The sequence below is a fragment of the Mytilus californianus genome, unplaced genomic scaffold (genome assembly GCF_021869535.1).
Source record: "Mytilus californianus isolate M0D057914Y unplaced genomic scaffold, xbMytCali1.0.p SCAF_5, whole genome shotgun sequence".
NCBI lineage: Eukaryota > Metazoa > Mollusca > Bivalvia > Mytilida > Mytilidae > Mytilus > Mytilus californianus.
Window position 1 is genome coordinate 59893141 of NW_026262701.1, and position 24755 is coordinate 59917895.

At 31.2% G+C, this 24755-nt stretch overlaps 1 protein-coding gene across 1 annotated transcript in view; it reads left to right on the top strand.

Annotated features, from left to right (window-relative positions):
• The window catches only part of LOC127701192 (TPR repeat-containing protein DDB_G0287407-like), a 56778-nt gene that overhangs the window by 22001 nt on the left and 10022 nt on the right, over positions 1 to 24755 (top strand). Inside the window, exons 13-23 of the mRNA XM_052205028.1 lie at positions 945 to 1084; positions 2797 to 2859; positions 4815 to 4863; positions 5533 to 5675; positions 6557 to 6716; positions 10724 to 10822; positions 14838 to 14983; positions 18369 to 18468; positions 19743 to 19901; positions 20419 to 20537; positions 21431 to 21575. Coding sequence (XP_052060988.1) covers positions 945 to 1084; positions 2797 to 2859; positions 4815 to 4863; positions 5533 to 5675; positions 6557 to 6716; positions 10724 to 10822; positions 14838 to 14983; positions 18369 to 18468; positions 19743 to 19901; positions 20419 to 20537; positions 21431 to 21575 — 1323 coding nt within the window. The remainder of the gene's footprint in view (positions 1 to 944; positions 1085 to 2796; positions 2860 to 4814; positions 4864 to 5532; positions 5676 to 6556; positions 6717 to 10723; positions 10823 to 14837; positions 14984 to 18368; positions 18469 to 19742; positions 19902 to 20418; positions 20538 to 21430; positions 21576 to 24755) is intronic.

The following is a 24755-nucleotide window of genomic DNA, read 5'->3' on the forward strand; positions in this document are numbered from 1 at the left end:
CAAGTTAATGTTTGTGTTTAGGTTTGTTTAAATGGAATGACTTATGGAAAGTCAATGGTATTTGGTATGCAGTTGTATTAGCATTGGCACATCTCATTTCCATGGAGAATGTTTAGCTCTGTACCTTCAGTCATGGTTCATTGACTGAATATTTGCATAACTTACATGTTAAAGTATTGCTATTTTAATTTCAACATTTGCATTATCAAAATAACAAATAGGCGAGACATATCTCTGTGTTAACAGTTTATTAATGAGATATTTTCTGTTCTACCTTTTAACTTGGTGCATATAAGAAAACATAAATTACATTTAAATTTAACAATAATTCAATATGAGTAATATCCTAACCTAACAAGACATATTTTACATAATAATATATTTTGATGTATTTTCTTTCACAAGGATGTTGCTCGTACATGTATTTGATTCAAACAGAATCTTTACAACACTCTATTGTTTATTATGACAGTCACCAGTAGGGCATTTTTATAAACTCAATTCACATTTTTTACCAAAGTGGCTTTTTCATTTGGCAATAAAACCAGTAGGAATTTTTTTTATCAAATTTTGAAACAGGTTTGGTTAAAAAGCAAAAAGATTCACTTCTTTTAACATAGACATTTCAGCTATTTGACAGATATTATAAAGGGTTGAAATTGAGTAGCCCATGTGACTATTAAAGATAAAAAAGAGGTAAAAGCTACCTAAGGGATATTCAGACTCATAAGTCGATAACAAACTGACAATGCCATGACATATTAAATTTTTATTCAAAATAAGTTAAACATAAGTATTGGACTCCATTTGATGCTTAAATGGTACTGAAAAAACATGATTTCACAATTAAAATTTTAGGCTCATTAGTAGCAAAAAGAGGGGCATTTGACCATTGATGATAAAGGCCACTTCTACCCTCTTACAAGAAATGTATATAATTTCAGGCATTATGCTCCATTTGTTTGTCAAACCAAGGATTGTCAGAGACAGATATCAAGGCAATCTACAACATACCAGCCCATATTTGGTCATCACTATACTTTGCTTTACGAACATACATTATAGAACAGAATGGAATAATTAGGTAAAAGTTTTACTTTCTCTAAGCATTCATAGATCTTTGCTTATTTTGGTTTAAAATTTTCTCTCTCATCAGTTTTAATTGTTTGTCTTTTTGTAAGCTAAGTTGCTCAGCTCATTTTGGCAGCTGATGAATACCTTTTATAAATATAAGGAGATGCGGTATGATTGTCAATGAGACAACTGTCCACCTAAGTTCAAATGATGAAGATAAAAGAAGATAAAAGCAATTAGGTATACGTCACTGTACAGCCTTCAAGAATGAAAAAAATAACCATACTGCAGGCGGAAACCCAGTTGAAATTAAACAAAAGAAATGGAACTCTTTGTTAGAGAAGGGAAAACAGGCATAATTGGTAAATTTGAATTGTTTACATCTGTTTCTATGGGCTTTAAAAATTTAATGAACGTGCCTAATTTAGAAATTTATGCATCTTATGTATGTGTTTGTACTTGAATTGTGGTATGGAGCTTTGAGATACTTGAAAACTTTTAAATTATAGACAAATTTTCACAAAACAGTCGATTGTGGTAGGTGCAAATACATGTGGATCTTTTTTGTGCATAAGCATAAATTTCGCCGAAAAAAAATTACAAAGAAAGATAATAGATTGATCTTTTTAAAGCATTGATTTGCATCTCTGCCCCTAGCAACAGTTTTTTTGGAAAAAATCCCCAAAATGGGCAATAATTTCATCAAAAAGAGAAAGTCGAGTACACCTTTTTATGTTCAGGCGTGTTTGAGTTGACTATTCTGTCTTGAAAACGCATAAAAGAAAAATATTTGATACATCATCGCTTCAGATTCTATTATTTTTATATATTTAGGCTCTAGGTTGATATAATAACATTAAATATTTACAGTACTAAAAAATGAAATATATGGGTCAAGTGAAATACCTTTCTAATGAGTCGTAACAACAGAGTAGGTGTGTTCGAATGACACATTTTTACTAAAAGTACTTAACTACAGACTTTTCAAGTGGATCTTAAAAATGCATAACTTCAAAAAACTTCATTTTTTGTGTGTGTTATCTATGGTAATTAGTCTTCAACCTCTGAAAATTTTTAGTCTTCCCTTCCACGAAATATTTAATAGAATTTTTTCAAATATTTTTGAACTTTCGAAAATTCCCCATGACAACCGATCAGACAATAGTTTTACGTTGACCAAATGCAGAAAAGAACATTAAATGATACTCAATAGCTGGTAGATACATTTGTCTTTTAAAATACAACTGGCATATAAGGATCGTAATGGTGTTATGTGGATAAATTTATCGGTTTTCAAGAGCTATATTGACAGGGTGTCATCACTACAATGGCTTCTAAAAATTAGATTGCGTAATGGGGAGATAATTTTGACAAAGTAGAATCCTGACTGACTGTATGGTCAGCTTTAAAAAGACCCAGACATGACAACAATTCACACGAGAAAACTTATGGCCTAATTTATACCATACAATTTACGAAAAACAAATGAACCAACAACAACCACTGTATTACAGGCTGCTGACTTGGGATAGCCACATAAATAATGTGGCGGGGTTAAACATGTTTGTGACCACTCACAATTTTTATATGTTTTGTTATATAGATATTATGAATTTTGACATCCTTTTAGCTTTTTGCATTTTGAATTACCTTTGACCCTTTTATTGCAAAAATAATTAAAAAATGCTTATATATTTTAATAGAATGTATTATTTACTATAGATTTGCATTCACTGAATTAGAAGAAGCAGTTTCAAAAAGATATTTAAGGACAAGCAAGAACAGGTAGATCTATATGTTTACCCTTACCATGCAGGTCTTGTCATTTGATGGGTAAGGTGCCATTTTCAGTTTTAGTTCCATAGTTTCAAAAGGGGGGCTTTATCCATTTTTCTCTTTTCACAGAATATACTTCTATTTTCATGGTATTCAGCGTAATTTAATGAATAAAGGTATAAAAATTCAGACCAGACATGTTGCGTTTCCAAAATAATGCATTTTTAATGTGGTTGGCTGAACTTTTTGCACCCGCAAATGCAAGTCAAGGAAATTTAAAGTCCAGAAAGTTTCCAGACATGCGAAAATACAAATACTGCAACTGTTTTCGGAAAATAGGGGCAAGGAAATGATCGCTTCTGGTTTGAGGATCACATTTAGTCAAACATTATAAAAATTCGTAAATTTGACCCTTTTTTTTTACCACAATGGCCACTACTAGACTACATAGACTACTGCAGCAAGGCATGGTATTCCTCCAATGGTATCACTCATAGGGTAAAGTTTCTCCCAAAGGACCACTCTGGGCAGAACACGAAAAAAAAACAACCTTCCAGCATTCATTTGACTGCTTTTAATTTTTAGCTCACCTGGCCCAATGGGCCATGTGAACTTTTCTCATCACTTGGCGTCCGTCGTCTGTTGTCGTCGTACGTTAACTTTTACAAAAATCTTCTCCTCTGAAACTGCTGGGTCAAATTTAACCAAACTTGGCCACAATCATCATTAGGGTATCTAGTTTAAAAAATGTGTCCGATGACCCCGCCTTCCAACCAACATGGCCGACATGGCTAAAAATAGAACATAAGGGTAAAATGCAGTTTTTGGCTTATATCAATGAAACTGTAACATTAAAACCAAATCTGAAATGGTAAAAATGTTCATCAGGTTTAGATGTATCTGCCCTGAAATTTTCAGACGAATCAGACAACCTGTTGTTGGGTTGCTGCCCCTGATGTGGTAATTTTAAGGAAATTTTGCAGTTTTTGGTTATTATCTTAGATATTATTATATATAGAGATAAACTGTCAACAGCAATAATGTTCAGCGAAGTATGACCTACAAATAAGTCAATATGACCAAACTTGTCAATTGACCCCTTAAGGAGTTATTGCCTTTTATAGTCAATTTTTCGTAAATTTTTGTAATCTTTTACAAAAATCTTCTCCACTTAATCTACTGGGCCAAATAGAATTAAACTTAGCCACAATTTTCAATAGGGTATCTTGATTGAAAAATGTATCCGATGACCTTGTCATCCAACCAACATGGTCGCCATGGCTAAAAATAGAACATAGGGGTTTACTATAGAAGTCTAAGGGAAAATTGAAATAAAAAAAACAATTTCAAATGGTCACAACTTGAAAACTAATTTAAATAATGATAAGGGGTCTTCAGTAACTATTGTAAGACTACAATGGGATAACCTGCTTTTGATTTAACTACTGGGCCAAATTAAACCAAACTTGGCCTCAATCATTATTAGGGTATCTAATACTATTAATTATGATTTTAACCTTATTTTACATGATTTCCAAAACAACAGTAGATACAGGTGAGCGACACATGCTCTTAAGAGCCTCTAGTTAAGAATTAAAAGTGAAAAAAGAAATCAATGATTAACGTAAAAAGACTAATGATAAGCTTTTTTTCACCGTAGACGAGTAGAGGTGTGTTTGTTTTTTTATTTACCAAATTTTTGTACTGATGTCGTGGTATTATGTCAGACACTAAGAAGACAAATTGTGTCTATTTCATGCTAATTTGAATAATTTAATACTGAACTTGTTAAATAAACTATAACTTTTCTTAAAAGGTATGGATGACCATATTATGATGGTAAATTGGTGTTTGTGCCTGTTGCTCTCTGATATCTTTACTTTTCTTAGCAAAACATACAAACTTACTTTTTAAAGATTTTTATTCATTCATTGAATGCCTGCCTTATCTTTTTTTTTTCTCAGGGAAAGATGCCTTTTGAATCTAATACAATACTTTGAAAGTGAAAAAGAGGTGAGTCACAAATATGCTGTTAATTCAGAAATTTTTGTGTGCATTTTATATTTGGTTTGTTAAACAATAAACAAAAGTGTGAGATTTATTTTGACAATTCCTAAAAATGCTGCATAAAATAATGCTATCAAAATCAAAATTACTAGCTTTATTTAGTTTTGCCAAACATATCCTCTCACAATTTTGTCACTTATAAAAATATTGCAGAAATTTCTGAATTCCAAGTAATTAGAAAAAGAGTGACCCCTGCTTCTTGAAACATAACACAGAATGCAGCTATACAATGTTTGACATTCAAAATAGTATCTTTTATGCTATTAACAATTCTTAGTTTGAATAAGGATTCATAATTAAGACGGCAACCCAACAACAAAAATAACTTTAAGACATCTAGGTGTCAACATGCTGACTCTAATTTGCCCAAGTTTAAAAGTTTGTGAGTAAAGGACAGGGTGCAATAAGGGTCAAATTTGCCATTATTTTTCACTGAAATATGGAATTTTAGTTCCATATTTCATTTCCAGAAACACTTTCAGGGATCACTTTTGGAAAAAAAAAATTCATTATCATATTTTTTAAAGATTAAGAATTCATGATGTGATACACTAGACTTTAACCATCCAAGTTTGCATCTTTATTTCACAGGTAAAAAATATTTTCTTTTTGTAGAAACTACCTCCTGTATTTGATCATGATAAAGTTCTAGAGAGCAAACTGGCACATGAGCTACCGTGGCTGTACTTGAAGTTAAATGACATTGATGGCTTACAGAAGTCACTTTTAGATCTTAAGATATTCAATGTGTTATACAAGTAAGTTTTAGTAATTTCAGTATGCTGTAAATTCAGATACTTTTTTGGCATTTATTATTATGATCCTTGATCAATGGACAAAAATGTGAGATTATTTTTTTACAATTTCATGAAATGGTGCTTAGAAATAATGCTATTAAAATAAAAAAGCTAGTTTTGCGAAACGTATTCAGTCGCAATTTTCACAATAATAAAAACTTCACATAAACTTCTGAATTTACAATCATAAAGAGTTATTCAATCATGCAATATTGTTTCATGACTATAGTCTTATAGCATGTGTGTTGTCTAGGAGGAGTATACAATTTATGTCATATTTTTAAGCGGTCACATGAAGACATTCATGTGTTTTAGATCACAATCAAAGCTAGATAGTTTATTATTCAAATAAATTATTCTCTAAGTTTCAGAGGCAGAGGAGGGGTTCAAAACTAAGATTAAGAAATGTGTACATGTTATTTAATTGTATTTTACTACAGTATTTTCACTGTTTCAGTTACGGTTACATCTATCATCTGTTTTGATAATTGCTTATGATACAGGGGTATGCTAGTCACTAAATGTATTGAGGAAAAGGGTGCAGTTGACAAAGTTTAAATATAAATTGTTACAAAACTGTTTCATGGCTACATATAGAGTTTTCAGTTTATAAATAAACTGTGACAAGCATATCATTAAAAATAAACAAGATATGTGTGATGTTTATCAAATGACAACAACTTACAAGGGTTACTTGAGGAAAAGCACATGTGTTAGAGTTAAACTATTATATTTTACAATCAACCCATGAAAAGGAAGAGAAAATTATATATAATATGAATGAAGGAGACATATGTCAATGAGGCTACATGTAACTGTAATCTAATTACCTTTTTTCCTAGTGACTGTATGTCAGATATGATAGAACTTTGGGATAAAACAGAAAATAAATGGTCAGAAATCGGGGAAATGTACATGAAACAGATTGATTTATTATTGGTGGATTTCCATCGTTGGATTGAAGCTAGCATGATGGAGGATGCTGAGACACCTGGCATCATGGTACTTTATTCATAGACTATAAATAATAATGATAATAATAAAGTAATGCATTCTGTTTTTTCCCTTTGTCTAAAGAAATGCACAATTGTTTGCAACAAATCTTCCCTGAGGTCTTCATAAGTAGACAAAGCCTGTATATTCTCTTTAGGATTGTGAACTTTGACATGGACCATTAAAATCTGTTGGCTAAATAGATATTTGTACAAGTTGATTTTGATATGACATTTCATGATGTAATCAGGTGTCTTATAGAAATCCTGTGGAAAAAATAAGATCATATAATTTCAATGTATGCAACACATTAAGGTCACAAATAATAGGTACTATGAGTTTAAGATTTCCCAACTGACCCAAATTTTAAGCCCTGACCATAATCTTTCCTTGAAAACTGTTCACCAACATATTAGATGATGTAACCAGTAACTTATTTTATCAAAATAGCAACAGAATAGACGAAATATATGTTTAACAGTGTAACTTCTTTCATAGAAAATTTTAATGGTGGAAGTTCTGATTTAGCAATAAGTCAAATATTGGAATTGAACTTATTTGTTGTTTTGTTTATTGTTTTATCATAAATCAGGCCATTGGTTTTTTTATGATACGCCCGTCAAATTTTTGACGGGACGTATTATGGTATACAAATGTCCAGCATCTGTCCGTCTCTCTGTCCGGCGTAAACATATCGCACTGTAACTTGAGAATGACTTATCCAAATTTCATGAAACTTAGCATAGTTGTTTCTTATGATGGTCAAACGATCTGTATACTTTTTGGTGAAAATAAGATTAAAACTTTTTGAGTTACGGGACTTAGTAACTAAAACAGGTGTGTGTTTTTTTTTCACATGTCGCGCCGTATCTCAAAAACAATTTATGATTATTGCTTAAAACTTTGCACACTTCTTAGTTATATTAATCTTAAGATCTGTATACTTTTTGGTGATGATTCAAAATTTTATTTTAGAGATATTGAGTATTTTGTTAAAAAAGGGGGTGGGGTTTTTCACATCTTGCGCTGTATCTCAAAAACAGTTTATGATTATTGCTTAAAACTTTACACACTTCCTAGTTATATTAACCTTAAGATCTGTATACTTTTTAGTGATGATTCAAAATTTTATTTATGAGTTATTGAGTATTTTGTAAAAAAAGGGGGACGGGTTTTTCACATGTCGCGCCGTATCTCAAAAAAGATTTATGATTATTGCTTAAAATTTTACACACTTCTTAGTTATATTAAGGATGTTCGCTTCTCTGTTTCAAAATAAAAAGATTTTTAAAAGACTGTTATAAATTAATAGTATATAAATAAAGAAACTAAAAAAGAAGAAAAAAATGAAGGGTCCGTGTGCTTACTTTCGAGATATAAGCCATTGAAAATCTGGCGGGAAATAATTCTCTCTAGATTTTTCTTATATTTAACATTGACACCTTTTTTCTTTCAAAAACGATGAAAAAATAACAAGGATTTTATAAAATTTTCAAAGATGACATTTTAAACTATATGTAATCAAATTATGGAAAGAAAAGTAGGGTTTAGTGGGCAAAATTTTTAATGGCATTACATGGATAAAACCAGAGGATGCCGAATATCTGGCATAAATTCAAAAACGAGAGGAGCGAACATCCTTAATCTAAAGATCTGTATACTTTTTGGTTTTGATTCAAAATTTTATTTTTGAGATATTGATTTTTTTTTTTTTAAAAGGGGGGTTTTCACATGTCGCGCCATATCTCAAAAACGATTTATGATTATTGCTTAAAATTTTACACACTTCTTAGTTATATTAATCTAAAGATCTGTATACTTTTTGGTTTTGATTCAAAATTTTATTTTAGAGATATTGAGTTTTTTGTAAAAAAAAAAGGGGGGTTTTCGCATGTCACGCCGTTTGTCAGAAACTATTTATGCTTATTGCATAAAAATTCACACACAAGACGACGGCGTATCATGAGCTCATGGCGCAGCTGTTTATTTGATTTATTTTACATTTTGTCATGTTTTGGGATTTTTTATAGCTTGCTATACAGTATGGGTTTAGCTCATTGTTGAAGGTGGTACAGTGACCCATGATTACTTACATCCACTTCATTTGGTCTCTAGTGGAAAGCATTCTCATTGGCAATCATACCACATCTCCTTATGAAAAATTTATTCAGACATACCACCCTATACTTTCCAGAAAGCAAACCCTTAAAACATTAATTTTTCAGACAACTCTGCATCTTTACTTTAAGTACAATTACATGATTTACTAACTTAAAAGATAACAGTAAAAATGTATCATTTAGATAATTCCATAGGCACATTTTGATTAAAAAGACTGAAAATTCTTTATTGCATAATTATTTTCATCCAAAACTAGTCCTCATTCTCCAATCAAATTGTAGTTTCTTAAATCTAAACTTTAGATAAAAAAACCAATTCAAATTTATTCATACCTAAAACAGTAGTTCAAATAAAAAAAGATACCAAAGAGATATTCAAACTCATCAGTCAAGAATGAACTGACAATGCCATTGCAAAAAACAAAAAAACAACCAAAAGAAAAACAACAGTATACAAAATACAACATAGAAAACTAAAGACTGAGCAATACGAACCCCACCATAACCTTGAGGTGATCTTAGGTGCTGTGGCAGTTTCTTCAATACTTTATGTCAACTGTTCATAAAATCTCTATTATAAGGTGTATTAATTGAAGCTCTACTAAAAATAAAGTTAATGCTATGAACTTAGCCATTTTTTGTTAATTTATCCAAAGGTCTAAATGTCAAACTGAAATTGGGGAGAAATTTTGGGGTTTTGAAAAAATTGTCATCAAACTGTGTAGAATATATCCTAAAGGGAGAGAAAACTATAAGATTTACCTAAAAATGGTCATAGTTTACAGAATGGCACAAAATCTTTTAACCTTTGGTTTCATGGTTTTCATGTTACTGTGACTTGACTGTTAGTGTTGCTCTCCACCTATTGCAACTTATTCAAAATTCTGGCCAAATTGCAATTTGTTTTAAAACCAAACTGTTCAACTGGTGAGAAATTTGAACAAACTGCTGTAGAAAAACACAGTCAAGTTGTGAAAGTGCAAGGTGATAAAATAAAGCATACTTACAATCCTATAAGACTTTAATTCCACTTCAATGTTATTATGTAAAATCAGTCTAACAGTTTGTATAGAAATTTTATTGTTATTGTCATGCTAAAGGTGATGGATAGAAATTTTGAATTGCTATAAAAATGTCCAGACTAAGGTTTCATACAATTTTTCTTTTGAAAAGTCTTCTATATTCATAAGAATCAGACATCATTTGAATTAAAACATTTTATATTCAGTAAAATATGTGTGAAATTACAATACGTTGTTAGGAAGTTTCCATGGGAGGTAATCAATTTTTCTTTCGAAAAGTCTTCTATATTCAAAAGAATAATGTTTTAGGTTATCTCCCATGGAAACTTATTAACAACGTATTGTAATTTCACATATATTTTACTGAATATAAGATGTTTTAATTCAAATGATGTCTGATTCTTTTGAATATAGAAGACTTTTCGAAAGGAAAATTGTATGAAAGCTTAGTTTGGACATTTTTATAGCAATTCAAAATTTCTATCCATCACCTTTAGCATGACAATAACAATAAAATTTCTATACAAACTGTTAGACTGATTTTTCATAATAACATTGAAGTGGAATTAAAGTCTTATAGGATTGTAAGTATGCTTTATTTTATCACCTTGCACTTTCACGACTTGTGACTGTGGTTTTCTACAGCAGTTTGTTTAAATTTCTGACCAGTTGAACAGTTTGGTTTTATAAAACAAATTGCAATTTGGTCAGAATTTTGAATAAGTTGCAATAGGTGGAGAGCAACACTAACAGTCAAGTCACAGTAATGGTTCTAAACTTTTTATATATAACAAGTCAAAGAAAATGTTCTTATTCAAAATATGTTATTCAACTGTGAAGCTATCTTAATAAAAATATGTTTGTTGTTTTTCAGTTAATGAATACGTCGGTTCTGGATAATTTAGCCAGCATGATAAAGAACAGGTCAGAAAATGCAGCTCTAAAATTTACTGAACGACATGCAAAGATTTCTGTATGTATCTTTTAGTGCAAATATATATTTATCTTCAAACTGTTTTAATCCATTTATAGCAATAAAATTGTAGAATGACAATTATTTATAGAATAAGCATTTATGGTTTGTCTGTCCCATATAAGGTTCACATTTCTGGTTGTGGTATTTTACCATAAAATTTTGGTCACATCATCTTTAAACTAAAAATCAACTGTACATTGTCAATACTATTTTATTAAGGGTTTTCAATTATATATACAGTATCATAAACAAATAATGCACATAATTTTTTTATTGCATATAAAACACTTTCCTCAATGAATATATCATAGATAAATATGAAAACATGAAAACGGTAATGGAATTTCACCTCCATGAAATTGACCACTTCTCCCTGCTCTCTCCTTGAAGGAGAAGTCACTTCTCCCTCACTAAAATCCTAGATTAGGCTCTGTAAATGCAGGTTTGCTTTTAATGTTAAAATTTTTATGGTTTATCGTTTCAGAGTTTTGGATGTTTAGGAGTCATATTTAGAGCAATATCCATACACTGAGTCTTTTGCAAGTTTTTCTAGAAATTTTTTTGTAATTTGTTTATTTTTGACATAAAAACAGAAAACAATCAAGCAGGATTACACACATGTACAGTTTTAAGTATGGTCTTAAAGATATTATTATATTACTTCAACTCTAAATAGCATGACATAAAACAAAATATAACTATAATTTCGTACCAGTTATGTAATATTTAAATCACATAGGACAGATTGTAATGGCAACCATTTTTTATATATATATTCTCTTTGTGTAAGCGATAAATAATTTACCGTATGTTGTTCTATTCTTATACAATATTTCAAATATGCAATACTACCTTTCACAGAAGGTTTTTCTCATGAATTTTTACAGCTATAAATATAAAATTTTAAAATCAACATTATATGTTGTACTGCATTATATGGGTAAAAAATTTCCCCAATACCAAAAATAACATCCTTTGCATCTATATGTTTCAGGCTAAATCCACATTTTAATAATAAATTTTGAAGTGCTATCCAAATATTTATGCTGTATACACATTCCCAAAAGATATGCAATAAGTTTTCTTTGGTTTCAGTGCAAAAAGTGCACATTTCTGTTTCTGTTAAACCACATTTATAAAGAAAAGAGTTTGTGTATACAATTCTATGTAATAACTTGAACTGACAATTTTAAAGTTTAGTGTTTTTTGTTACTTGAAATGCAATGGAGTAGATTTTCCCCCAATCATCAATTTTAACACATAAATCGTTAGACCATTTGTTTTGTGATCTTGATGGATTTTCTTTAATATTTTCTAGAAATAGTTGATAAAAATATTTACATGTTTTTTTTATCATTTTTAAGTTTTTCTACAATATCATTTTCAATAATAATTAATCTACCGTGACCTGAAATTGTTTTCTTCCAGATACCTGGGATTGCACTAACAAGACCATAATATTCAACAAAATTGGTTTTAACTGCATACTGAGTTTTCAGCTGTTCAAATGTCAGTATGTTTTTTTTCATCTGAGATTAGATCATTCATAAAAAATATACCCTCATTACAATAATTTTCATAAATAAATGGCTTTCCACATCTTTTAATGTTAATATTCAGCCAAATGTTTTTCTAGAATTATGCACACAAGATTCAGTGTATGAATGCTGAATTTTTCTTTTACTAACTTCTGGTAAGATGGTCCGAGTACACAGTTATCGTCCTTTGATTTTCGTTGTCCACGAATATAGTCTCTAGTGTGGACAGTGTGTTACTTGCTAATTTTTTTTATACCCCTTCCAAATTTATTTCTCCATGTTTTATGACTCAAATAGCAAGTAGGGGGGTGAAATGACACTGTAAAAAAATTTGGGTCATGAATTTTAAAGTAAAGTAGTGATTTGGTCCAGCTGAAAAATGTTAAAAATTAGTACTTCGGAAGCTGTCAAAAGATTTGAAGACCCCCTTAACATAAAATTGTCCATATTTTGAGTTAGAGCCAATGAAGTTTTCTATAATTTTGATATAATTTGTCCCAAAAGTAGTACAACACACTGTAAAAATATTATTGAGAAAGCGCAGGTGGGATTTTTTTAATTTTCATTTATTGTCTAAAACAAATGCACTACGAAATAACTGTGTACTCGGACCTAAGAGGTGAAATCAGGAAATATAGAATCTGTACTTTGGCAACTTCCCCGAATGATCTGATGGTGTCAATTTGTCAAATAGCATAAAACTAAAGTATTTAAACTTTTATTTCATAGAATTTCTGCAAAAATGACCAATTTGGGCATTTTATGGTCAAAATAAGCATTTTATAGCTTTTTCAATTTTGATGCCTAAGTGGCATTCTGACTTTCTATCCGACAGGTTTTTATGTGTCAATATTTGTATTTCTATGCTTCAATCCAGTTGTATTACTCATTTGTGAACTCTGAATCTACAGAAAAGAAGATTATCTCATACAATATGTGCAAAATGTGTTGTATATATGACCCTCGTCTAACGCCCTGTTTGGATCAAGTTAAATGTGAGGAGCTTGGAACATAAAAGTTGAAGTCCATAATAAAGACCTCACTAAATTTGTATAAAAAGCACTTAACAATGTTTTTTGTACAAGTTTCATGTCACATAATATCTTTCTTTTCTTCTGTAGGATAGCAAGTGGTTCAAATATAAGCCTGTTGAGACTAAAATTGAAAGCATGTTTTCACTAAAAAGTGAAAAATCTTTGTATCAGACCATACTGTCTGCAAAAAAAGTTGAATGCAAGAGTCTTTTTGTGCTCAGATTTATTGTATCATGTCACCTGAGTATAGAAATGATAGAAAAGACACAATTTTTTTTTTCCTATAGCTTCAATATGCATTTTTAAATGTAAATATGTGCTACGGCCTAAATTGACCCTTAATTATTTTCAGTCTTACTTGGCCTAAGACCCTTTAAAACTAATATGATATGTTATTTGTAAGTTTTCTTTTCATTTAAAGTACATTAAATACATATGTAAGGATTATTTATAACCAAAAAGCTTTACAAATTTAAAATTGCTGGAAAATATTACATCTTCATGTAAGGCCCCCCTTCATTGGAAAACCTCCATTTTTAGGCACAGGCTCATATAAATTTGACTTTTTAATAATTATGATAAGTCTGATAAATCAAATGAGTACTCTATTGCTTTTAATACATAATATATTATATATTAAGGCATTTCAAAAGTATTTTTTTGCAATATTTTAATTTTTTAAGCCCCAAATGTTGATAGTTGAAATTTTTCAATTTTAACGTCTAAATTTAACACGCAAAGTTGAATATAGAATTAGTCATATTGTCTATAATATATATCCTATTGCCATGAAACTTTGTAAGCAGTCTTATAATTTATTAAGCCTTGGTCATACCAAGTTTCATTAAGATTGGTCAACTTTTTCTACCCTATTAGGTCCGAATACACAGTTATCGTCCTTTGATTTTCGTTGTCCACGAATATAGTCCCTAGTGTGGACAGTGTGTTACTTGCTAATTTTTTTTATACCCCTTCCAAATTTATTTCTCCATGTTTTATGACTCAAATAGCAAGTAGGGGGTGAAATGACACTGTAAAAAAATTTGGGTCATGAATTTTAAAGTAAAGTAGTGATTTGGTCCAGCTGAAAAATGTTAAAAATTAGTACTTCGGAAGCTGTCAAAAGATTTGAAGACCCCCTTAACATAAAATTGTCCATATTTTGAGTTAGAGCCGATGAAGTTTTCTATAATTTTGATATAATTTGTCCCAAAAGTAGTACAACACACTGTAAAAATATTATTGAGAAAGCGCAGGTGGGATTTTTTTAATTTTCATTTATTGTCTAAAAGAAATGCACTACGAAATAACTGTGTACTCGGACCAGATGCCTTTTTTAGATATTCCATTTTGTTCTGGCAACAATTCCAATATGCACATGAAGGGTGTATCAAAATTCATGCACTCTTGGCACTTATCCTATAATATCCTTATTTTCAGATTCATAGCATAGAGACTTATCCTCATAGGTTTAAAAAACATGACAAAGATACTATACTAAATAGTTTAGCAAACCAGTATGCTGATGCAGGAAAATTCAAAGAAGCAGTTGAATTGCATCGGAAAGTCTTAGAAGTAAGAAAAAAGTAAGTTTAAAATTTAAAGGAAACACATTTGAAAAATGTAACCATTGCCTCTCTAGTTAGCAATAAGATTGTGTTTGGATATGCTGTTGACAGATTTAAACATTATTGCATTATTACATTAGCATCTTGGTTGTCTATCCAATCATATTTAAGGTTTGTTGGAACTATCATCAATTTCAGATTTTACTGAAAGTATACCTGCCAACCCTCCCGTTTTGAGCGGGAGACTCGCGCTCAAATGATGAAATTTCGGAAATCTCCCGCTTGCCGGTCCCCTCCCGCACGGGAGTATCGAATCTCCCCCTTTTGGATATTTTACCTTGAATTGACAAGTCAACATAAATAACGTTTTTGTGTCACTGAGGAGGGTATATTTTACGGTGTGTTCCCATTTCGCCTTAGCTGGGAATTCCAGGTAAAAAAGGTAAAATAAATACTAAGGCGATATGGGAATTGTACTAAGGCGAAATGTGAATTTAGATGAAAAAATTAAATAAACAAATTAAACCTCTGTGTTTTTATAACAATATAAACAACATGAAATCAGAAAAAAAATCTACAATAAAACATTAGTCAGCAGGAAAGTTGCTTCTTTTATGCTTTATTTAATAAAAGTTTCAATTGTATGAATTTTATGCAATTAGAAAATTCTTAATAATTCAATTATCCTTTACATTGTGCAACACAAAAAGTTAAAAAGAAAGAGAAAAAAAATACATTCCTAAAGATTTATTTACATATATGACAGAAATTTTAATAAAATAAATAAAATAATAAATATTTTATGATGTACCTTCAAAGATTGGCCAACCACACAATCACCTACCAGACCATGCATCAGTCAATAGTAGAAAGATATTAGAATCTGTTAGATCTAGATGCAGATCAGAAACTACACCTATACCATCAATTTACGATTAAGAAATAACAAAACTCAGAGATGCACCATGGGATGCCCAGACCCTGGAGACTGCACTAAAACTGTCTACCTTCGAAAGTAAGAGATCAGCACTCTATCGTACCAGACAAAAACTGCAGTATCTCATGTCTTTCCAAACGCACAACTCAAAGGTTGTTTGTTCCACTACGCAAAAGCAATATGGAAAAAGACACAGGAATATGGGCTGCAAACTCAATATAAAGATGTCCCAGATGTCAACAAACTCGTCCGTCGTGCAGCAGCTTTGCCATTACTGCCCTTAGATCGTTTGGAAGACTACTGGTTACACGCCTTGGAAAACGCACCACAGTCAGATGCTTGCACCAAATTAACAGACTATGTAATTCTGACATGGATAGAGGACAGATACCCACAACCAACCTGGAACCACCACCAAACAGAAGGACCCAGGACAAATAATCATTTAGAGGGCTGGCATAACAAGCTGAAAAAGAGAGTCAAAACCGCACATCCAAACATATTTGAAATTATCAATGTGTTCAAGAAAAAGCAAGCATCTAACGAGGTAAAGAAAGTACAGTATGCAGCAGGTGGCAAGATGAGGGGGAAAGCAAAGAAGTATAGAGAAATAGAAGAAAGATTCGCCACTTTGAAGGAAACCCTACACAATGGTACAACTGACTACATTCAGTATGGTGATGCAGCATCTTACATCCTCAAACTTGGAAACTAAATGAACTTTGAACATTCAAATGTGTACATCAGTGCCTTGTTTTTCACAAAATGAACTATATGGAAATAATTCTTATGTTTTATGTATAAGTGCTTATTCTCATGCTATTATTTATAACATTGTGCTTTGAATTCAGTGCTGATTCAGATATAAAATATTTGTTATGATAGTTTGATATTTGTCTTTATTTATTCATTAAAATATGAAACATCCATATCCAATTTTTCATCTCTAATAAAGCTTTATTTACAAAATATAACACATGAGTATAATAAAAAAACAAATACAATTTCAGAAAAAGAAGAGCAACTATAAAAAAAATATTTAAAAAGTGGGATACAAAAAATAAAAAAAAAATATCTTCTTTTAAATAGTATTTCATGGTAGAATTTGACATCAAAATGACAAATGAAATATCAACTAATTGCAATACAAACAAAACATAACTGGCACAATTACATTGTTTACAGAAGCTCCCATTTCGCCTTAGTTAATTCTTGTGTACCTGAAAATTTGTACTAAGGCAAACTGGGATTAATTTTATATAATTATTTTGACAACAAAGGTGAAATGAGAATAAGCCTATTTTACCTGTAAATCACAGTCCATGTGAAAATTAAATGGCTTCACATGACAGCTTGGGTGTCAAACATAATACTAATTAACGATCATTAACGACTTTTACCTCAAGCTTTGTATATTTGAAAACACTTCAAAGAAATTTCAGGTTACTTCCTGTTTAATCCTGTTTTAAATTACCCTCTTAAAATAATGTGAATTGGTTAAAGAATATAAATTAAATACAAATTGAACAAAGAATCATAAAAGGATGGTAATTTAATGATTTTGAAGACCTTAGGACAAAAAATATAATTATATTTTGAAAATCATTTAATAGATCTATACTTCCATTCAATGTTTAAATTGAAATTTATAAGAAATGTATTTCACTATTGTATTTAATGTGTGACTGTTCACACATATAGTGCACCATTCTATACTTTAAAGATGATCACTTGAAACAGACATATCATTGAGGTATGCTGGCCTGAAGGGATATAAATGTCAAAGATATTGAAGAAGTAAAAAAACAAACCAACACACCTTGTATAGGATATAACCATGATTGAAGAAATAAAGTATGACTATTTACTCTTATTTGTGTTTTGTAAATGAACTGGGACTATTATACTAAGTGTTATTATTAGTTTAATAGTCCCAGAAATGAATAAATAAACAGGTCATATTTTTCACTTGAAAATGTCGTTCGCGCAAAATCTCCCCCTCAGCTGTCTGGGAGATCTCCCTCTTTGAAGGGTTCAGAGGTTGGCAGGTATGTGAAAGGAATTGGCTTTCATTTCAAGAGGTGTTACCTTTCCTTAGTATTTAATTAGGACATCAAGGCACAATACACAACATATTTTTAGTGTACAGGAAGTATCATCATCTCCTCTTATTAGTATAACAGCTAGATAACTCAAGAAGACAATATATTTTGACATAAAAGGGAGTTTAATCAGCTGTAGTTGAAGAAGATCAACCATTTGCTAAAACAAGACAATATTGCTGTAGAAGTGAGATATAAAAACAAGACACAGGTTCCATTCTCAGTTATATAAAAGGCCATAAAATAATTTTAGGCTAATTTTCTAGATCAAATGCCTAGATTTCCTTATCGATGGACATTAGGTAGTCTTATTATCATCTGTTCCTCTTCAAATGCATATATATATATATATTTTATCAAATAGGAAATATGAAGATGATCCAACTGAGGAAAATATTGATAACTTAGAAAGATCATACCACGGATTAGGAACTGCTCATCTAAAGATGCATAAATATGAACAGGTATATTGTTTGTGTTCAGGGAGCTTAGACAAATAAGATATAGATAAAATAAAAACAGTACATAATAATGATGTAAACATTCATGAGACAATAAACCAATAACAAAATGTAAAAAAGAGACCTCAAAGTTGTGTCTTCAATTTTAGATTTATGTCCATACAGCATGAGTGAAGCTGTAAATTGCCTCAAATCTAGTCAAGAAGACAAGTTGTGAATAAATTTAAAGAGGTGGAAGAACTGCTGTTTAAACTCGCCAAATTCCTAAATGTGAAGGACTGTTAGGTTAACTGATATTTATGATCCTTTCTTAATTCTTGATGACTCCAACAATTTTCACAAATGGCTGCCATTTTTTCCAAAAAATGTCTGCAAAGTTAATACTAGCTGGGAATAGTATATCTAACGGGAAATGAATCTGATACGCTTTTCAGTATAAAATTGATAAAATCTCGGACTCCCCGAGACTTCCCGAGATTTACGGATTTTGGTAGCGTCTGACTGAAAAACTATCAGAACTGCTCAACAAATAAACCACATAACTCTAATTGTTAATAAATACAAGTTTTATCATTTAGTAGATATATTTTGTCATATAAAATTACCAAAATAAGTTTGATTTATTTGATGTGAAGTGTTTTATAATAGTTTGGGAATTTGTAAATCATCGCGGCAATGGCCGCCATTTTTTTATTACCTGGTTTGCATTCTGCACAATTCTGTAATGAAATGCTTGCGATTTTAACAAATTTGAAGTGACAGAATACAAGTTTGATACACTAGCATCACTATAAAACTAGTTTGAATGACATTTTATTGATAATATCAGAAATTATTAGGATAATAGCGAGTCCGTTTTTAACACATGTCCGTTTCTGTATCGTATCTTTATTAACCATGGCACGACGATAAAATCGACTACAATCAGGTAGTGTCAAGTCCCGTCAATATATATGTTCCTGATACTAGTTACCTGAACACAATTTGTCATAAATGTATTTAAGTCATGCAAAATATCCAAAAAGTTCCAGGACTCAATTTAATGTTTCCTCCTACAGGGACAAAATAATGTACAGAGTCTTATTCAATAAAATAGTATTAGCAAAAATACTGAACTCCAACTGAATATTATTTTAATATTATTAGATAACTCTTGTCATGCTAAGATGGCAGTTATTATAAACTAGAAATTGAGGCACTATAATGTATAGGCCCATGATGAGCTATATTAACTCTTTTAGCCTCCATTTTTGTAGTTATTCAAAATTGTTTTGTAGGCTGATGAATATTTAAAAAAGTGCAAGGATATAATGGATAAAAATCCTGGACCATTTACTAAAAATGACAGGGCAGTCTTGTTAATGAATCTGGGTGTCTTGTGTTTAGAAACAGACAGATATGAAGATGCTTTGGACTACAACCTTCAATGTTTAAAGGTAGTATAGCAGCTGAATATACTGCATTTGACCATGTTCATGTTACAATTCAAATATAAAATGGTCTTTACAATAACAGTTAGTCACTCGACTTAAAAGTATTTATACCATTTGTGATTGGTATTTATTTATAAGTTTTTTAATACTGTGAAAGTACTTTTATTGAGTGGTTATCAATTTTCATGGTTTGAGCAAAAGTTATATGTTTCTTAAATTCGTGGATTTTAGTTTTCTGAAAAAAATAGAATGGAGAATGTGGTATGATTGCCAATGAGACAACTCTCCACCAGAAACCAATTGACGTAGAAGTGAACAACTATAGATCAACAATGAGCAAAACCCATACCACATAGTAAGCTATTAAAGTTCCCAAAATGACAAAGTTTGTTATTATGTAAGAAGACCCAGATACTCTGTGACTTGATTTTCATATAGCGTCTGGGTCTTTTTTTTTATAATAACGTCGTCAATTATGGTCCAGATAAAACCAGTTTGACCTATATGATAAAAATTTCAGCTATACGAGGAAATATATTTTGGGCATTTACCTGAAGCTGTAGGCCAACATCTGACAAACCTTGGACTGTGTTATCGTAAGCTAAACAATTTGGATGAAGCTGAGAAAATGTATAAAAAGTATGTGTTCATTTTAGTTTAATTCTTGTATCTAACTATGTATTGAAAGATATAAAAACTATTTTCACCCATAAATGGCCATATTCATTCGCTCAGAGATGACTCATTGATAAATACACATACACAATTGCCCAATTTCTTTAACATTTCAACAGATCACAACACCTACCAGCACTAGACTCCTCAGAAAAACATACATACAAACAACAAATGGTCCAGATAGCCTGGCTTGGTGCAGACACAAACTGTGATTTGGTTAAACCAGTTTAACATGCACACAAACCCCCTATTTGCCTATCTAGACCATATGTTGTAAAACTAAAACACAATTTAAAAAAACCCACACAGTGCAGATACTTACAGAATGACCACTAACTTTAACAAGGAAATAAAAAACAGTGCATAATTTGGAAAGCAGAGTCAAAATGTACTTGCTACTTTCTAGCTAAGGTAGCTACAGATGATGGTTGGATACTGCTACTGAAAAACTCTTCGCAACCAAGCCATTTGAGACTTTGATCCATTTTTTTATAAGTTGCAGGAAAACACCATAGGCACTTACTGGTAACTGAATGTCATCAATTTCACAATAACATCACATCCTTTAAATTAACTGTTGTTTTGATATGGATAATTTTATAATTTGTTGTTTTGAAGTTATAGGACTTTAAAAAATCTTAGTTTATTTTATGAAAGTAGTTGTGACAATGTATATTTACACTAATTCATAATAGTATATGTACTTTTTTTTTTAAGTTGATGCATCCTTGTTTTACAAACATGCATCATCAAATTTGATTAGCTCCTTTAACTTATGCTTGCAATACATACATAAATAAATTGTAGGTCAATAAAGGTAAAGGACAATGCTAAAGGTTATAATTAAATTGCAGGTCAATAGAGGTAAAGGTCAATGCTATAGGTTATTACACACTTGATGTAGCTATGACGTACATGAATTTGGGAGTTTTAGAAACTGTGAAGGAAAATCCAGCAGGATCTTATGAGTATTGTAAGACAGCTCTTGAAATATATGAGGTATGTAGGAATTATACTTTGACTTGGAGAAAATAGTAGCCAAGGTTTTTGACATCCCATGGTGCTTTTTAAAAATACTGGAGAGAGCACTGGGTGACATTCATTATAGATAGGTAGGGATACAAATCACTATCTTCAAGGTAGATCAAAAGGACAATTCAGGTCCAGTTTGATCCCAGTTGGCTAAGTAGTTTCAGAGAAGATTTTTTAAAAAGTTTACTGACCGACAATAGAAAAATGATGATATGATAAAAAAAAATCTGTCTTGACTCAAGTTTTTGTCTCGCCTTGACGGAGTCAAAAAACGAGACATAGGTATGCTGTTTCCGTCGTCGTCGGCGTCAACAATGTATTACTTTGTGATTAGGTCTAGTTTATGGTGAACCACTAGTGGTAGGTCAATGATGTTTGGTATGCAGTTGTATTAGCATTGGCACATAACATTACCATGGAGATTATTTGGCCCCGCCCCCTCAGTTATGGTCTATTGACTTTGAAACTTTGCTTAGTTTACATGTATTAGTTTGTGATTAGGTCAGTTTATGGGGAACCAGTAGTGGTAAGTTAATGATATTTGGTATGCAGTTGTATAAGCATTGGCATATCTCATTTCCATGGAGATTATTTGGCCATGCCTCCTCAGTCATGGTCTATTGACTTTGAAACTTTTGCTTAGTTTTCATGTATTAGTTTGTGATTAGATCAGTTTATGGGGAACTACTAGTGGTAGGTCAGTGATATTTGGTATGCAGTTGTATAAGTATTGGCATATCTCATTTCCATGGAGATTATTTGGCTTGGACCCCTCAGTCATGGTCTATTGACTTTGAAACTTTTGCTTAGTTTACATGTATTAGTTTGTGATTTGGTCAGTTCAAGGGGAACCATTAGTGGTAGGACAATGTTAATTGGTATGCAGTTGTATAAGCATTAGTGCATCTCATTTCCATGAAGAACATTTGGCCCAGCCCCCTCAGTCATGGTCTATTGACTTTTAAACTTTTGATTAGTTTACATATATTAGTTTGTGATTAGATCAGTTTAAGATGAACTGCTAATTTTAATAAGTCAATGATATTTGGTATGCAAATTTATTGGCATTTGCAAGTCTTATTTCCATTGAGATTATATAGCCCCACCCCCTCATCATGGTTCATTGACTTTGAAACTTTTACATAGTTTTCAAGTTAATGTTTAGGTTTAGGTTTGTTTATAGGGAACGACTTATGATAAGTCAATGGTATTTGGTATGCAGTTGTATTAGCGTTGGCACATTTCATTTCCATGGAGATTGTTTAGCCATGTACCTTCAGTCATGGTTCATTGACTTTGAATATTTCCATAACTTACATGTTAAAGTATTGCTATTTTAAGATTTGCATTATCAAAATTACAAAAAGGCGAGACATATCTCTGTGTTAACAGTTTATTATAAATAAGATAAACATACAGCAGTATCCAATGTATACATAACACCTTCATTGTTGCATGATATCCTAGGTATCAGTAACTGGTCTTTGACAAGTATTCCTAAAAAATCTTTAACAAGGATGGTAATGGGTTATTTTTGTGCAACATGCTTGTGATTTTTATTTCGAATGCATTTGTTCTTGAAGCTCATTATTAACTTTGTTTCGTGCAAAATGGTGAAAAGCAATGTGCTTTTATATTTTTTTGTTCATTTGGAAATGACCATTTGATTTCCTTTCACCTGGCACGTTAGCTTTCCCCCCTTTATGACCCTCTTTAACTAAATTACAAAAAACTGATATTAAAAAAAAAGGCTTAGGTAGCAATACATAGTTAGTATTGTTAGTTTTGCATTTTGGCCCTGCTGAATTTTTTTATTTAAGAAAATAATACATGGTAAAAGTACTTGAAAACTAAAAATAGAGAAAATTATTGCTATGATAGTGGTTTTAAATGGAAATTTAGGTAGGATTCCAGAGAAGAGATTGAACTACTTTTGTTCAGTAGACGTGTAAATTTCAGATTCAAATTCATGACCAGTCCAGCAATAACTGAGATTATATCAGCATGTGTTTACTGTTTTGGAAAGGTGTAAATTTACCACAACCTTTTCAAAGGTAATTTGCTGGAAAATGAGACAAGCTAAGAGATCCTAACCTTTTTTAGCTCACCTGGCCCATAGCTTTTCTCATCACTTGGCGTCTGTCGTCCGTTAACTTTTACAAAAATCTTCTCCTCTCAAACTACTGGATCAAATTTAATCAAACTTGGCCACAATCATCATTGGGGTATCTAGTTTAAAAAATGTGTCCGATGAACCCTGCCTGCCAAACAGGATGACTGACATGGCTAAAATAGAACATAAGGGTAAAATGCAAGTTTTGTCTATTATTTTGAAAACCACTATAAATAGAGTAAATCTGACAAGGGCAGAAATGTTTGGAATGATGAGATCTACCTATTGTCCATTTACTTCCAAACTGTCAGACGACTTTTTATAGGAGTTATTGCCCTTAAATGACAAATTTTCCCAACTTTTTAAATTTTTGCCTATTATTGAAAACTATAATAGACAACAAAATAAGTTCTATAAATAAGTCAACATGGTTGAAATCGTCTGATGACCTCTTATTGGAGTTATTGCCCTTTAATGATGATTTTTACTAATTTGCCTAATACCTGAAAAAGTATAATAGATAGAAACTTAGATAGGCAAAAATGATCAGCAAGACAAGATCTACAAATAAGTTGAATAGTTGAAATTGTCTGATGACCCCTTATTGGAGTTATTGCCCATTAATGATGGTTCTGACAATTTTTTTTGCGTTTTTTGCTCATATCTGAAAAACTATAATAGATAGATAGAAACTTGAATAAGCAAAAATGATCAGCAAGACAAGATCTACAAGTAGGTCAACATGGTTTAAATCGTCTGATGACCCCTTATGGAATAACGATTTTTATCATTTTTTTGCTTTTTGCCTACTATCTGAAAAACTGTATTAGATAGATAGAAACTTAAATAAGCAAAAATTATCAACAAAGAAGAGATTTTTGTCATGAACTCTATTCTAGTCCACAAAGGTGGAGAGTACCCATTGCTGGAGATGCACATAGACCTAGGTGAGCGACACAGGCTCTTTAGAGCTTCTCATTTTAAATATTGTCGTTGGAAGCCTATATATATCAGCTTTTGAAGCAATGTATTTC